The sequence below is a fragment of the Salvelinus alpinus genome, chromosome 10, assembly GCF_045679555.1.
Source record: "Salvelinus alpinus chromosome 10, SLU_Salpinus.1, whole genome shotgun sequence".
Lineage (NCBI taxonomy): Eukaryota > Metazoa > Chordata > Actinopteri > Salmoniformes > Salmonidae > Salvelinus > Salvelinus alpinus.
Window position 1 is genome coordinate 69,259,138 of NC_092095.1, and position 17,246 is coordinate 69,276,383.

Genomic DNA, 17,246 nt, shown 5'->3' on the forward strand with positions numbered 1-17,246 from the left:
TCACGGAGTGGAATGTTAGGAAACAGGTTCTGGATTTCAGGCTAGAGTCGAGTCCCGTTGTGTACATGTCAGTCAAGTGCCTTGCTCAAGGGCATATCAACAGATTTTTCACCTGGTCGGCTCAGGGATTTGAACCAGTGACCTTTCGGTTACTGGCCCAACGCTCTTAACCGCTGTCCGCTCCCTCTCAGGAAGCTACAGGCTGAGTATGACAAGTTGAAGAAGGCCCACGACCACAAGGGTCTGTCCCCGCTCCCCTCACCCCCGGAGATGCTGCCCGCTTCGCCCCAGAGCCCCCGGGACGCCGAGCTGATCGCCGAGGCCAAACTGCTGAGGCAGCACAAAGGACGGCTGGAGGCTCGCATGCAGATCCTGGAGGACCATAACAAACAACTGGAGTCACAGCTATACCGGCTCAGACAGCTACTGGAACAGGTACTGAAACACACACTGTACACACACACACAGTATACACACTGTATACACACAGTATACACACGGTATACACACTGTACACACAGTATACACACACACACTATACACACAGTATACACACACTATACACACTGTACACACAGTATACACACTGTACACACAGTATACACACTGTACACACAGTATACACACGGTATACACACTGTACACACAGTATACACACACACACTATACACACAGTATACACACACTATACACACAGTATACACACTGTACACACAGTATACACACTGTACACACAGTATACACACAGTATACACACACTATACACACAGTATACACACACACACTATACACACAGTATACACACAGTATACACGCAGTATACACACACACACAGTATACACACACTATACACACAGTATACACACACACACTATACACACAGTATACACACAGTATACACGCAGTATACAGAAAGGACACACACATGCGAGCACACACACCAGATCACACCAGACACAGAGTCCAAAACCAGTTAAAACGACTCTGTCTGTTTGTCTGTCTATCCATCTATCCTACATGACCAAAAGACTGTGGACACCTGCTCGTTGAACATCTCATTCCAAAATCATAGGCATTAATATGGAGTTAGTCCCCCCTCTGCTGTTATAACAGCCTCCACTCTTCTGGGAAGGCTTTCCACTAGATGTTGGAACATTGCTGCGGGGACTTGCTTCCATTCAGACACAAGAGCATTAATGAGGTTGGACACTGATGTTCGGCATTCCAATTCATCCCAAAGGCGTTCAATGGGGTTAAGGTCAGGTTCTCTGTGCAGGCCAGTCAAGTTCTTCCATACCGATCTCGAAAACCATTTCTGTATGGACCTTGCTTTGTGCATTGGGGCCTTGTCATTCTGAAACAGGAAAGGGCCTTCTCCACAAAGCTGGAAGCACAGAATCGTCTAGAATGTCATTGTATGCTGTTCCTTCAGGGGCGTAGCCCGAACCATGAAAAACAGTCCCAGACCATTATTCCTCCTCCACCAAACTTTACAGTTGGCACTATGCATTGGGGCAGGTAGCGTTCTCCTGGCAGCCACCACACCCAGATTTGTCCGTTGGAATGACAGATGGTGAAGCATGATTCATCACTCCAGAGAATGCGTTTCCACTGCTCCAGAGTCCAATGGCGGCGAGCTTTACACCACTCCATCCGACGCTTGGCATTGCGCATGGTGATCTTAGGCTTGTGTGCTGCTGCTCAGCCATGAAAACCCATTTTATAAAGCTCTCGACAAACAGTTCTTGTGCTGGAACTCGGTAGTGAGTGTTGCAACCGAGGACAGATGATTTTTACACGCTAAGCGCTTCAGCACTCGGTGGTCCTGTTCTGTGAGCTTGTGTGGCCTACCACTTCCCGGCTGAGCCGTTGTTGCTCCTAGATGTTTCCACTTCACAATAACAACAACAGTTGACCGGGGCAGTTCTAGCAGGGCAGAAATGTTGCATGGTTGTGTGCTTGATTTTATACATGTCCACATACTGTTGTATATACACTGTGTCTGTCTCCAGACTGATGAGTGTGTGGGATAATGCCTGTGTCTGTCTCCAGACTGATGAGTGTGTGGGATAATGCCTGTGTCTGTCTCCAGACTGATGAGTGTGTGGGATAATGTCTGTCTCCAGACTGATGAGTGTGTGGGATAATGCCTGTGTCTGTCTCCAGACTGATGAGTGTGTGGGATACTGCCTGTGTCTGTCTCCAGACTGATGAGTGTGTGGGATAATGTCTGTCTCCAGACTGATGAGTGTGTGGGATAATGCCTGTGTCTGTCTCCAGACTGATGAGTGTGTGGGATAATGCCTGTGTCTGTCTCCAGACCGATGAGTGTGTGGGATAATGCATGTGTCTGTCTCCAGACTGATGAGTGTGTGGGATAATGCCTGTGTCTGTCTCCAGACTGATGAGTGTGTGGGATAATGCATGTGTCTGTCTCCAGACTGGTGAGTGTGTGGGATAATGTCTGTCTCCAGACTAATGAGTGTGTGGGATAATGCCTGTGTCTGTCTCCAGACTGACTCCAAGGTGAACGGTACAGCCCTGTCCTCTCCCTCCACCTCGTCCCAGCGCTCGGACACCAGTCTGCCTCTGATGCGTGTCGCAGGCAGCCAGACTACAGAGACTATGGGTGAGACTGGAACTCCACTCAGCACAATATCACCAGCTATGAGCCCACTGGACCAGGCTGGTTGTTACAGTGTTATGTCATCTGTTGGGACGCTCTGGTCAGGTTGATGCTGTACTGGTTTTAAAAATACGTTTCCCTATGAAGTCATTGTACTGGTTTTAAAAATACGTTTCCCTATGAAGTCATTGTACTGGTTTTAAAAATACGTTTCCCTATGAAGTCATTGTACTGGTTTTAAAAATACGTTTCCCTATGAAGTCTTTGTACTGGTTTTAAAAATACGTTTCCCTATGAAGTCTTTGTACTGGTTTTAAAAATACGTTTCCCTATGAAGTCATTGTACTGGTTTTAAAAATACGTTTCCCTATGAAGTCTTTGTACTGGTTTTAAAAATACGTTTCCCTATGAAGTCATTGTACTGGTTTTAAAAATACGTTTCCCTATGAAGTCATTGTACTGGTTTTAAAAATACGTTTCCCTATGAAGTCATTGTACTGGTTTTAAAAATACGTTTCCCTATGAAGTCATTGTACTGGTTTTAAAAATACGTTTCCCTATGAAGTCATTGTACTGGTTTTAAAAATACGTTTCCCTATGAAGTCATTGTACTGGTTTTAAAAATACGTTTCCCTATGAAGTCATTGTACTGGTTTTAAAAATACGTTTCCCTATGAAGTCTTTGTACTGGTTTTAAAAATACGTTTCCCTATGAAGTCATTGTACTGGTTTTAAAAATACGTTTCCCTATGAAGTCTTTGTACTGGTTTTAAAAATACGTTTCCCTATGAAGTCTTTGTACTGGTTTTAAAAATACGTTTCCCTATGAAGTCTTTGTACTGGTTTTAAAAATACGTTTCCCTATGAAGTCATTGTACTGGTTTTAAAAATACGTTTCCCTATGAAGTCTTTGTACTGGTTTTAAAAATACGTTTCCCTATGAAGTCTTTGTACTGGTTTTAAAAATACGTTTCCCTATGAAGTCTTTGTACTGGTTTTAAAAATACGTTTCCCTATGAAGTCTTTGTACTGGTTTTAAAAATACGTTTCCCTATGAAGTCTTTGTACTGGTTGTAATCATTTTCTTTGCTGTAGGTGACGATGAGCTGTCGAGTCCATCCCAAGATGCATTGGGGCTAGAGGAGGTGATGGAGCAGCTAAACAACTCCTTCCCACACAGCCAAGGTAGGACGCACACACACACAGACACAATCAATTTCCATAGATGCACACATCACCTCATATTAGAACTCCAGTCCAGGAGGTTCATTCTCCTAATGATCTAAACAGTAGGATCAGCCTCAGTGGCATCTTGAGTACTGTTATTCATTCTACACTTTGACCTCTTGAAGTACATGGACCCTTTTCCTCTCAGTCCTCTGATTGTTCCCTCCTTTCTCTTTGTTTCCTTCTTCCCTGTTCTGTTTCTGTGACCCAGGAGGTCGAAGGGGAAACCAATGAGAGGTCAGTGGGGTCACCAGCCCCGTCTACTGTACCCTCCTCTCCTGGCCAGTTCTCCCTCCTCTTCTCTCCTCTCTCTATTTCATTCCTCTTCCCTATTCCTCTATTCCTCTCTATTCCTCTCTATTCCTCTCTATTCTTCCCTATTCCTCTCTATTCCTCTCTATTCCTCCCTATTCCTCTCTATTCTTCCCTATTCCTATCTATTCCTCTATTCCTCTCTATTCCTCTCTATTCTTCCCTATTCCTCTCTATTCCTCTCTATTCTTCCCTATTCCTCTCTATTCTTCCCTATTCCTCTCTATTCTTCCCTATTCCTCTCTATTCTTCCCTATTCCTATCTATTCCTCTATTCCTCTCTATTCCTCTCTATTCTTCCCTATTCCTCTCTATTCCTCTCTATTCTTCCCTATTCCTCTCTATTCCTCTCTATTCTTCCCTATTCCTCTCTATTCTTCCCTATTCCTCTCTATTCTTCCCTATTCCTCTCTATTCCTATCTATTCCTCTATTCCTCTCTATTCCTCTCTATTCTTCCCTATTCCTCTCTATTCCTCTCTATTCCTCTCTATTCTTCTCTATTCTTCCCTATTCCTCTCTATTCTTCCCTATTCCTCTCTATTCCTCTCTATTCCTCTATATTTCTTGGTGTATTTAGTGTTTGTTCGAGGGGGTGGGGTGGGATTGTTTACGTTAGTATTTTAATATATGCATTCATGCGTGTTTAATATTTGGGTGAGAGTGTCTGTCTGTCTGTCTGTCTGTTAGTCTGTCTGTTAGTCTGTCAGTCTGTCTGACGGTCCCTTCTGTCCCTCCTCTCCAGGACTGAGTGTAGGCAGTCTGTTCCACATGGCAGATGACCTGGGTCGAGCCATGGAGTCATTGGTCAACGTGATGACGGACGAACAGAGCGGCGAGTAGCGGCAGACGAGGGCCCGCCCCTTACCCACTCCCCAGCCCCCCCGCATGCTTTTCTAGTCAAAACAACTGGATTGGACACGTTTACAAAGAGAAAAATACATATATTTTTGTGAAGGATCAGCATTACAAAACTTGTAGATTTCAGTAGTTTCTTAAAAGTATTGAAAATGGTTTTATTAACAAAAGGCAGGTTTTTAAACTTCTATGCAATTGTATAAAAAAATAAGAGAAAGAAAAAGTATGTGTAAATCTTGTGAACGTATTTCCATTTCTTTGTATGGAGCGCATTTCACAACATTTGTATCAAAAGAAAGATTGTAAACATAAGGGTGCTTTATATTACAAAACTATGTTTATTATAACAACAAAACATGATATACTGTAAAGGCAATGCAGTCATCCTGTACCCTTTCAGCGTAGAGAGACTGACTGTGTGTATGTATGCACGTTTGTGTGTGTCTTGGTACGCAAGGATGTGTGTGTGTGTGAAGGTAATCTATTTTCCACATTGCATTATAGCTTTTGCTTTGGGCTGATGCACCTCTTGTTGTTTATCAAACCATCCATCCATCCATAGGTCATAGGTCATCTTTTTCTTTAGTAGTGTCTGTTTGATGATCATAATATGATTCTATGCCCTTTGCCTGCATTCACCGCAGCTCTGGTCCACTCCTATGTGTTGAATCTACCATGAGGACCCATAGAGCACATACTGAAAGGGCCAATCTGGGATATTAACAGCCGTTATTATTGTTTTTCAAATTAAGGATTGGGCCTTTAACACTGACAGAAAGAAAGTAATAGTGCTGTTTTAATAGCTATTCATAGTGCTTTTGTAGGATTATGGAATTAATTTAATACCATTTAAAATAGAGCTACGGTACAGTGTGACATTCAGCTGTTTGTAATCCTGAGATTATTTTATTGATTTGAAATCTATTTGGTTTGATCTGAGTTCTCTCCTAGTGTGATTGGGAGTGTTTTAAGATACAAGTGTATGATTCTAGAACGCCCGGTAATGCAAGCTCTACCTCGTTTTAATTGGTCAAAACCCAACTTTCACATTCTTTTTCATTCTGATCCATCCCCTATTTCCCTTCCTAGGAAGGTGCAGAAAATATTCTACTGTAGTTGGATGCCATCTTAAAGATACCATGTTTTGAAATGGAGGAGTGACTCCCTCCAGATACGTACACTGTAGTGTCCTCAGCATAGCTGGATGCCATCTTAAAGAAACCATCCATGTTTTGAAATGGAATGACTCCCTCCAGATACGTACACTGTAGTGTCCTCAGCGTAGCTGGATGCCATCTTAAAGAAACCATCCATGTTTTGAAATGGAATGACTCCCTCCAATCTGAATGTGTTCAGATACAGACTCTGTACTGTCCTCAGCGGTTCATTAAGACATAGAAATGAAATGTCAGACATGTTAAGGAAACTGGACCAGGGTGCACTACTGTTATCCATCCTGGACAGACTAGAGTTGATCTTCTGTGTGATAATGCATTTGTTTTGTTTCATTTGTGTGTTCCTTTATGGAGTTGCATGCTGTGGGGGCGTTATCAGTGTGTGTGAGATCACAGGTGATTAAATATTCCCATGCTTATTTAAAATCCAACCAATTGAAGGTATTCTTCAGGATTATATTATAGTTTCATGACAACACCTTTGTATTTGTTTTTGCACCATGGTATAGCAGCATGATCAAAGATAATGATTCATTAATCCAATACACTGCGTTATTCATTTCTAACCCTGGAGTTGTATTATCCATCTTTTTCAATAACTCATTTGTTTCACAACATATCAAATTCCACCAAATATATGCCTTACTACTGTATTATAAAAATGCTTTACTGTGTCTATCAATAAAGCGGTGATGTTGACTTGAGCTCCTCCTTGTCTTTCTCTAAAGCCATTTCACACACACACACCACCTCACTCACAGGAAAAACAAGGAATGTGTTATATCACTGTTCTTTATTGCTAAGATTCATTGTATTCTATTCAACAGCCATCAAACAACGGCAGTATGTGACCAAAGCACGATGAAAGTAGTTTTATATAAGTTGTCTCAATCCGTCTGATTGAATTTCACCTGGAAGTGGAAGGAAAAGATCCCGTTTCAGTGGGGAGGGAACGTTTGTAAAACCCTTAACAGCCCTTAGCATCCGTTAGACATGACTTCCTGTTCTTATACCATGGCATTGTTGAATACTGGTTTCTGATTGGCTTGAAGGGCATTCTAGAGAGTGATTAGTTCCAGTGTTCAGATGGTGGAGAGAAGAGGTCTGCGAGGGAGGACCACTCCACGTCTGACTGAGGGGGTGGAGGAGATGAGGCGGACCTTGGATACCCCTGTCTGGAGCCCGTTGGTATGATCCTTGGTCCTGGTGTCATACATACGCTGAGGGAGGATGGGTGAGACCACTTGTTAAGGAGGGGACAACAGAGACCATCGCTGCTTTCACTGAGAGAAACTTTGACCTTTGCCATTAACTCTAAAAACCAATCATGTCCTCACTTTAGCTATTCTATAACCATAACCATTACACTACTAGTGTAAGATCTCTCACTGCACAATGAAAACATCACTGAGGCTACCAACTCTATAGGAAATATTGATAACCCTAGGAAGTTATCCGTAGGGGACTATCCAAATAAAATGGGACTAGAAGCCATTTGAGAAGGATATTAGCTAAGACAGGCAGGTAGAAGATCTCAGTCTCAGTCTTGATGTGGATGTGGTGGGAGATGTAGACCTCTCCCTCTGCAGACTCCTCCAGACCTATAGTCATGGCACACAGCTCCACCTGAAGCTCAGTCTTCATCCCAGCAGCCACCTGCAACAAAGGTCAGGCGTCAATTTAGTCATATCAGGAAGTGAATAGCTGACTACGGTAACTATCACTCTGCTCAGTAGAACTCACAGGTCCAGGGGTGTAGATGACTCTGATTCCAGTACCAGGGGATGGCTGTTTCACACTGAACCTAAAGTACCACAACACAACACAGAACAGTCGCTGAACTTACCAGAACATAGACGGAGAAGAACACACCCTGACGACCAAGACCTTAAACCTTGTCATTTTCACTGCACCACCATCTGGGACAGACATGTCCACAAACAGCCACACTAGTTGTTCATGGATCTATTTCTATCTATGTGTCTGGTCTGACCTGCAGGTGTGGAAACCCACGTTCTTCATGAGCACGGGGACGCTGTAGGTGCAGCCCTCCTTTAGGGCCCCAAACTGGACCTCTGCTGGGAGGAGCTCAAACCCCCGTGGGACGAGCTGCCCCCCCGTCACAGACGCAGTCTTCACCTTCCTCCTCACCGGCTCCTCTACACACAGGAACTGAGAGCCAGACTCGTGTTAGGTCCCCATGGTAATGCCTAGGCTCTAGCTCAGTAAGCTGTGACTTATTGAACTGGCAGGACAGATACATTAGTGTTAACCGACCAGAAGACTTGTGTTAGCTCCCTGGGCTACAGCCTAGGCTTTAGCTCAGCAGGATAACACCGTCTTGTGGCATCTAGAAGACCCAGGGCTACATTAAATCCATATCGCGAAAGATCCACGTTATAGCAGCACTAAAATGTGAAAGGTCATTTCTGACTGATCCGACATATGCAGTGTTTCCCGTGAAAGCAGTCTCCGTGAACATTTCCCTTTAAATTTCAATGGCGCTAGAGCTCAGATCTTCCATGAAACAGATTATATTTAAGGCCCCAGTCACCCACCTCCCATATGTCCCCCAGCCCACACTCCCATCAATTCACAACATTCACACCTACAGTCACACACTTCCCATATGTCCCCCAGCCCACTCCCATCAATTCACAACATTCACACCTACAGTCACCCACCTCCCATATGTCCCCCAGCCCACTCCCATCAATTCACAACATTCACACCTACAGTCACAAACATTTCCTCAATCGACATATGCACCTCTCACTGGGTGGGTGAGGAACACTAGTGTGTGCACCCGTCTGCGTGTGTGTGTGAGTGTGTGTGTGTGTATATGTATGTACGTCACAGTGTGTGTGTGCATGTGCGTGCATGTGTTACCTGCTGGTTGGGCACGCTGAAGGGTTTGGAGCTGAGGATGGAGGCTGGCAGCTTGACTCTGTGTCTGCGTGGGTTCCCTGCCACGTCCACCTGGGTACTGCCAGGCTCAATACCACCGCCATGCTGCTGCTTCCCTGTAGGGACACCATGAGAGCCGTCCCCTACAGGAGAACACACACAGAGCTACATATCAGTAAGAGAAACAGATACAAGACCGTGATGAGGTGACTGATTTATATACAGTAGGTGTCTGCAAACTGTTGGGAAAATGGTGTTTGACCAAATAGAATGCTATTTGGCATGTTAGTCATTCAGCAGACGCTCTTATCCAGAGCCACTTACAGTTAGTGCATTCATCTTTAGATGGCAAGGTGGGACAACTTTTAACTACCAACTTGAGTAAATGTCTGATTTTCAAGATATTCCAGTACCTGAATTTCAGAGTGCCAAATTCAAGCACCTTGTGCGAACCCTGCCTACCAGACATGCCACCAGGGGTCTTTTCAAAGTCCCCAGGTCCAGGACAAATTCAAGCACCTTGTACGAACCCTGCCTACCAGACATGCCACCAGGTATCCAGAAAAACGAAAGTCCAAAGATCCAGAAAAACGAATAAAGCAATACCTCACGGCACAACGCCGCAGTACATACATACTTGTTGTGTGTATGTACTGACATGTATGTGTAACTGATAGATGCACACACACACGCACGCACACACACACACATTAAGGTTTTTACATTTATGCAAATTGTAAAGTAATTTGTCTGTAATGTCTTTTTCGTTATGACTCGAACCCCAGTAAGACTAGCTGTCGCCACTCTTACCCTAACACTAACCCAAGTCTAAGTCGTGTACTGAGCAGACCTGCAGTTTGAGGGGTGGGGTTGGTGGGTCTCCTAGGCAGCACATCACTTCCTGCTGCGTGAGAGGGCGTGGGGTTCAAAGGTCGTTGGGCTGCTTCAAGAACACACACAAAAACAAATAACATGCAAAACAGGGTCACTTTCTTAATGAAGGATAAAATGACACAATGCTTCCATACTGTATAATCAATATCATTAGTATTGTTATAAATGTCGCCTATATTTAACCTGTCTCTCGAGGGGCATCCTTGAGGTAGTTCTGGGAGTTGGGAGTCTTGGGGAATGGAGGAAGGTCCTGAGACAGAGATCTCATATCAGGGACCTGACGGGAAAACCCAGAGAGTTGTTTTATATACGTACAGTAGCTGAGCTGAATACAATCTGCAACAGAGAGAGAGGCACACAGTGCAGCTTATATTAACCTCCTCTGTACCAAACCAGATGCTAGGCTAGTAGCATTGGGAAATATTGTCTAGACGCTTTTTTACAGTTGAGATTAAGTTTATAAATTGACTGGCTGGGCTGTGAGACAATGGATGCGTATTAATGAATCTACTGGAACTGTTAACAGGCATTACGTAGCTGTGCTGAATACAATCCATTGATGAGAAAGCTGTGTCACCTCCGAATACTCAAAACCTGCTCCTTTCTCTGAGTGGAAATAAGGAGGAATGATTCTGTTCCTTAGAGCCTCTCTGTAAACCTTCGCCTCGTCCAGCTCCTGTCTGAACAGTACAGCAACATTAAAACATTCATTAATAACATAAATATTCGTGGGGAAAGATGTGACTATGTCAGCTCTATAACACAGAGCAGTTAGTTAGTTACCTGTGTTGCTCTATCCTGCTCTTCCACACCGGTTCCTCTTCACTGAAGCTGTAAAACAGGAGTTTGTAATATGATGAGGAGATCATGGAAAAGGTTCAAAGCTGGAGATATTTATGTTCATAGCTGAACTGAACCCATTAGTACAGGGGAAATAAGACCCCTACTAATAAGAGACTCATGAGAAAGATGTCCTACAGATCTAGGATCAGGTTAGTTATGATACCGATCTAGTTATGATACAGATCTAGTTATGATACAGATCTAGGATCAGGTTAGTTATGATACAGATCTAGTTATGATACAGATCTAGTTATGATACAGATCAAGTTATGATACAGATCTAGGATCAGGTTAGTTATGATACAGATCTAGTTATGATACAGATCTAGTTATGATACAGATCTAGGATCAGGTTAGTTATGATACAGATCTAGTTATGATACAGATCTAGGATCAGGTTAGTTATGATACAGATCTAGTTATGATACAGATCTAGTTATGATACAGATCTAGGATCAGGTTAGTTATGATACAGATCTAGTTCTGATACTGATCTAGGACCAGGCTAGTTCTGATACTGATCTAGGACCAAGCTAGTTATGATACTGATCTCGGACCAAGCTAGTTATGATACTGATCTCGGACCAGGCTAGTTCTGATACTGATCTAGGACCAGGCTAGTTCTGATACAGATCTAGTTCTGATACTGATCTAGGACCAGGCTAGTTCTGATACTGATCTAGGACCAGGCTAGTTCTGATACTGATCTAGGACCAGGCTAGTTATGATACTGATCTCGGACCAGGCTAGTTCTGATACTGATCTAGGACCAGGCTAGTTATGATACAGATCTAGGACCAGGCTAGTTCTGATACTGATCTAGGACCAGGCTAGTTCTGATACTGATCTAGGACCAGGCTAGTTCTGATACTGATCTAGGACCAGGCTAGTTCTGATACTGATCTAGGACCAGGCTAGTTCTGATACTGATCTAGGACCAGGCTAGTTCTGATACTGATCTAGGACCAGGCTAGTTCTGATACTGATCTAGGACCAGGCTAGTTCTGATACTGATCTAGGACCAGGCTAGTTCTGATACTGATCTAGGACCAGGCTAGTTCTGATACTGATCTCGGACCAGGCTAGTTCTGATACTGATCTCGGACCAGGCTAGTTCTGATACTGATCTAGGACCAGGCTAGTTATGATACAGATCTAGGACCAGGCTAGTTCTGATACTGATCTAGGACCAGGCTAGTTATGATACAGATCTAGGACCAGGCTAGTTCTGATACTGATCTAGGACCAGGCTAGTTCTGATACTGATCTAGGACCAGGCTAGTTCTGATACTGATCTAGGACCAGGCTAGTTCTGATACTGATCTAGGACCAGGCTAGTTCTGATACTGATCTAGGACCAGGCTAGTTCTGATACTGATCTAGGACCAGGCTAGTTCTGATACTGATCTAGGACCAGGCTAGTTCTGATACTGATCTAGGACCAGGCTAGTTCTGATACTGATCTAGGACCAGGCTAGTTCTGATACTGATCTAGGACCAGGCTAGTTCTGATACTGATCTAGGACCAGGCTAGTTCTGATACTGATCTAGGACCAGGCTAGTTCTGACCCACCTGTCTGTGTGTTTCTCTGAGAGCGAGGCCTCCGTCTGCAGGGCTGGAGTCTTCACTGCCTGGATGTACAGGGTGGCTGCATCCACTGAGGTGGAACAAACACAAACACACTCCCTATTCAACTCACCATTCCTTTTCCCTTATCCAATTCATTGCTACAGCTAGGAAATCATCTCCAAGCCCCATAGAAGTGCCAAGCCAAAATGAAGGACTCACCGGGGCAGATTCTGTTCTCTATAGTGGGGTGCTCTGACTCTGGAAGTGACTGAGGAGGGAAAAATGCACATGATGTCACAGAATACTACAGCACCTGAGTAACAGAATATTACAGCACCCGAGTAACAGAATACTACAGCACTTGAGTAACAAAATACTACAGCACCCGAGTAACAGAATACTACAGCACCTGAGTAACAGAATACTATAGCACCCGAGTAACAGAATAGTACAGCACCTGAGTAACAGAATACTACAGCACCCGAGTAACAGAATACTACATCACCCGAGTAACAGAATACTACAGCACCTGAGTAACAGAATACTACAGCACCCGAGTAACAGAATACTACAGCACCTGAGTAACAGAATACTACAGCACCCGAGTAACAGAATACGACAGCACCTGAGTAACAGAATACTACATCGCCCGGGTAACAGAATACGACAGCACCTGAGTAATTCGGGCAAATTTGATCAGGTCAGCATCATGGACCTTCTCCTCCTCAGTACGTGTGTGTGTTTGTGTGTGTGTGTGTGTGTGTTTGTGTGTGTGTGTGTGTTCGTATGTGTGTGTGTGTGTGTGTGTGTGTGTGTGTGTGTGTGTGTGTGTGTGTGTGTGTGTGTGTGTGTTAGTATGTGTGTGTGTGTGTGTGTGTGTGTGTTTGTATGTGTAAGTGTGTGTGTGTGTGTGTACTGACTGACCAGAACCAATTTGAGCAGGTCAGCAGCGTGGACCTTCTCCTCCTCAGTACGAGGGTCATTCAGCTGCATCTTCTCTGTCAGGTTCTCTCTCTGGACAACCTGCTCCATGTACTCCTACAATACCAGTAACAGGAGGAGGAGGACCACATGTTGAGACAGGACCAGGTACAGGAGGAGGTACAGGAGGAGGACAACATGTTGAGACAGGACCAGGTACAGGAGGAGGACCAGGTACAGGAGGGGGACAACATGTTGAGACAGGACCAGGTACAGGAGGATGACCACATGTTGAGACAGGACCAGGTACAGGAGGAAGACCAGGTACAGGAGGAGGACAACATGTTGAGACAGGACCAGGTACAGGAGGAGGACAACATACAGATTACACCGCATACCAAACACATGTTGACATACAGATTACACCGCATACCAAACACATGTTGACATACAGATTACACCGCATACCAAACACATGTTGACATACAGATTACACCGCATACCAAACACATGTTGACATACAGATTACACCGCATACCAAACACATGTTGACATACAGATTACACCACATACCAAACACATGTTGACATACAGGTTACACCGCATACCAAATACATGTTGACATACAGATTACACTGCATACCAAACACATGTTGACATACAGATTACACCGCATACCAAACACGTGTTGACATACAGGTTAAACACTGCATACCAAACACATGTTGACATACAGATTACACCACATACCAAACACATGTTGACATTCAGATTACACCACATACCAAACACATGTTGTGATGGAACATCTATATAAAGGTAGCCTAGCAGTTAGCGCATTGAGCCAGTAACCTAATGGTCTCTGGTTCGAATCCCTGAGCAGACAAGGTGACAAAAAAACTGTCAATGTGCCCTTGAGCAAGGCACTTAACCCTAATTGTCTCAGGGGGAGTTGGGATATGCAACAAAACACATTTCCAATTCACACACGCGTATAATACACACTGGTACATTAGTGAAATAGGACAAATATAAACACCCACCAAATGCTGATTAGTATTATGGCCAGACATTGGACTATATCTGCTTCTACACTGGGTTAAGGCTGCTTTAATGGAGACTGCCTTAAAGAATACACACAGGACAGTGAGATGAGCTACAGTGCTGTACCTTGAGGCGAGTCTCCAGAGTCCTGCGGAGCTGTCTGCTGACGGGCTGGTACTGGAGCAGCTGTCGGACCTCCAGGGTATCAGGACAGCTCAGCACGGACCTGTAGGCCTCAGAAACAGGCTTCTCTCTCAGGGTCAGACCCCGGCCCAGGGTGGTCCCGAACGGAGGACCTGGCGTCTTCCTCTGGGGGGGGGGGGGGTTTACAGTAGATGTTTAAAGAATATGTTTTTATGGCATAAAGTAGTTTATTATTTATTTATTTAAATGTTAAGGTATCAAAATCATCAAACCCTATGACTAAAGTGTGTTTGGACCATGTATAAAATTACCTTCAATTCAAGTACACGTGAAAACTAGCATGATTTGCTAATACTTTATGCGTCTATTTCAACTGCATTTTTTCTTTGATTTTCTCAGTCTACCTCTACTGAGGGGAAGTTGTCCCAGCGACGGGACTGGAGGTTGGTGGGGATGATGTCCTTGTTTTGTTTCTGGATGACCCATCTGGACCACACGTCCTGACGAGAGGGTCTCAGCACCGTTATACCCAGCACACCTGCAGGACAGGGAGGAGACCATAGACGTGTCTATGGGTAAACAAGGAGGAAACAGGTCTATGGAGGTAGAGTAATGATCGGAATCCTACCCTGTAGGCCTGGGAGGGGTTCTTTAAGCAGGGCGACAGCAGGGTCAGAGTAGTCCTCATACAGACGTTCCTCTACTGTCTGAGAGTACAGCAGCTCTGTGCCTGAACCATCCTCATGGGCCATGAACAACCTGTTTATTATGGATATAGAGGATGAGACAGTACCCATCATGCTTCAGCCCAGCTGGAACACTAAACGGGTTAAAAGGTGCCTGGGGGACATTGGAATGAAAAAGGAGTTACACTGTACAGATGAGGAGCAGAGTTACTGAAGCCTACCTGGGAATGTGGACTTTACGTCCAATAGGATGCTTGGCCAGCTCTCTCTCTTCTGGCAGCCCTCCCTCCTCCATCTCCTCCTCCATCTCCTCCTCCTCCACTCTGCTGTCCAGAGGGCTAGAGATCTCCACTGATGCCTGGCCATCCTTCATCACCTGCACACAGGACCATTTGATGCACTGTCACTATAACAACACATGCCCTACACATGCCCTACACATGCACTACACATGCCCTACACATGCCCTACACATGCCCTACACATGCACTACACATGCCCTAGGAATCCTACAGGGATGTTTCCTAATTCACTTTGTCAAACAAGTTTTCAAAATGAACATTTCCGGCGCTTGCAGAGTTCAGTGTATCGTACGATAATCCTCTGAACACTTGGCCTGATGGGAAAACAATCTGGCTGGAATCTCACCCTATTCCTTATGTAGTGCACAAGCCTTATGCCCTGGTCCCAGATCTGTTTGTGCTGTCTTGCCAACTCCTATGGTCATCGTCAAGCCAAATGACAAGACAACACAAACAGATCTGGGACCAGGCTATAAGAAGGGAACATGGGTGTCATAAGGGACGTGTTTAGAGCCGACCCACCTGGAAGAGGTTCCCGTGGTGGTCTGTGACCTCACACAGTGTGTCTGAGGTAAAGGTGTGGTTCATCCTGTAGCTGGCTGGCTGCTCTCTGGGACTCCAGCTGGCTAAACTCAGGGCTGGGCTGTGTTCAGGGTCTGACGTGTACACACAACTACCGTCCTGGTTGATGAACAGCAGACCTACACTGGACGGGTACACCTAGAGGGCACACGGGGACACGGAGAGTCACCTAGAATGAATAGAGCACCTCAGAACACAGTCATTTGCTAGACTCATGAAAGGAAGCTTGGATCTTCTCCTCCGATGCTCTCCACGTTATGAGAAGGAGGTGGGAAGACGATGGGAGGAATGGAGGAGGGACTTTTAACATTCACCCCCGGTTTCTCTTACTTGGTACGCTCCGTTGCAGGTGGCGGTGACGACGCTCCCGTCTCCAAAGAACACGTTGCAGGACCTGTCCTCGCCGAACATGGTTACCGTGGCAAACCCCAGCCGCTCCACCATCACCACCTTCTCCTTATGACAGACACTGCTGCTGGACCTCTCCCCTGGTAACACAATGTATACATTATCACACCATGAACTATCCTTCCTACACACACCGCTGCTGGACCTCTCCCCTGGTAACACAATGTATACATTATCACACCATGAACTATCCTTCCTACACACACTGCTGCTGGACCTCTCCCCTGGTAACACAATGTATACATTATCACACCATGAACTATCCTTCCTACACACACTGCTGCTGGACCTCTCCCCTGGTAACACAATGTATACATTATCACACCATGAACTATCCTTCCTACACACACTGCTGCTGGACCTCTCCCCTGGTAACACAATGTATACATTATCACACCATGAACTATCCTTCCTACACACACTGCTGCTTGGACCTCTCCCCTGGTAACACAACGTATACATTATCACACCATGAACTATCCTTCCTACACACACCGCTGCTGGACCTCTCCCCTGGTAACACAATGTATACATTATCACACCATGAACTATCCTTCCTACACACACCGCTGCTGGACCTCTCCCCTGGTAACACAATGTATACATTATCACACCATGAACTATCCTTCCTACACACACTGCTGCTGGACCTCTCCCCTGGTAACACAATGTATACATTATCACACCATGAACTATCCTTCCTCAAATCAAATCAAATCAAATCAAATCAAATTGTATTAGTCACATA

At 44.8% G+C, this 17,246-nt stretch overlaps 2 protein-coding genes across 5 annotated transcripts in view; one reads left to right on the plus strand and one right to left on the minus strand.

Moving 5' to 3' along the window:
- dmd (dystrophin) overlaps nucleotides 1-6,901 on the plus strand; it is a 290,129-nt gene extending 283,228 nt beyond the window's left edge. For all 4 annotated transcript variants that reach the window (XM_071330767.1, XM_071330769.1, XM_071330768.1 and 1 more), the window contains 4 exons: nucleotides 192-435; nucleotides 2,515-2,629; nucleotides 3,722-3,811; nucleotides 4,910-6,901. In XM_071330767.1, the coding sequence (XP_071186868.1) occupies nucleotides 192-435; nucleotides 2,515-2,629; nucleotides 3,722-3,811; nucleotides 4,910-5,007 (547 nt within the window). In that variant the 3' untranslated portion in view covers nucleotides 5,008-6,901. The remainder of the gene's footprint in view (nucleotides 1-191; nucleotides 436-2,514; nucleotides 2,630-3,721; nucleotides 3,812-4,909) is intronic.
- Nucleotides 6,902-6,973: 72 nt separating this feature from the next.
- LOC139532761 (sperm-associated antigen 17-like) overlaps nucleotides 6,974-17,246 on the minus strand; it is a 39,202-nt gene continuing 28,929 nt past the window's right edge. Inside the window, exons 28-45 of the mRNA XM_071330771.1 lie at nucleotides 16,421-16,578; nucleotides 16,031-16,228; nucleotides 15,428-15,582; nucleotides 15,149-15,279; nucleotides 14,925-15,058; nucleotides 14,503-14,685; nucleotides 13,336-13,449; nucleotides 12,631-12,679; nucleotides 12,415-12,499; nucleotides 10,782-10,829; nucleotides 10,576-10,678; nucleotides 10,182-10,275; nucleotides 9,955-10,047; nucleotides 9,087-9,247; nucleotides 8,191-8,369; nucleotides 7,941-8,001; nucleotides 7,706-7,853; nucleotides 6,974-7,431 (exon numbers count right to left, since the gene is read on the minus strand). Of these exons, the coding sequence (XP_071186872.1) occupies nucleotides 7,280-7,431; nucleotides 7,706-7,853; nucleotides 7,941-8,001; nucleotides 8,191-8,369; nucleotides 9,087-9,247; nucleotides 9,955-10,047; nucleotides 10,182-10,275; nucleotides 10,576-10,678; nucleotides 10,782-10,829; nucleotides 12,415-12,499; nucleotides 12,631-12,679; nucleotides 13,336-13,449; nucleotides 14,503-14,685; nucleotides 14,925-15,058; nucleotides 15,149-15,279; nucleotides 15,428-15,582; nucleotides 16,031-16,228; nucleotides 16,421-16,578 (2,246 nt within the window). The 3' untranslated portion in view covers nucleotides 6,974-7,279. The remainder of the gene's footprint in view (nucleotides 7,432-7,705; nucleotides 7,854-7,940; nucleotides 8,002-8,190; nucleotides 8,370-9,086; nucleotides 9,248-9,954; nucleotides 10,048-10,181; nucleotides 10,276-10,575; nucleotides 10,679-10,781; nucleotides 10,830-12,414; nucleotides 12,500-12,630; nucleotides 12,680-13,335; nucleotides 13,450-14,502; nucleotides 14,686-14,924; nucleotides 15,059-15,148; nucleotides 15,280-15,427; nucleotides 15,583-16,030; nucleotides 16,229-16,420; nucleotides 16,579-17,246) is intronic.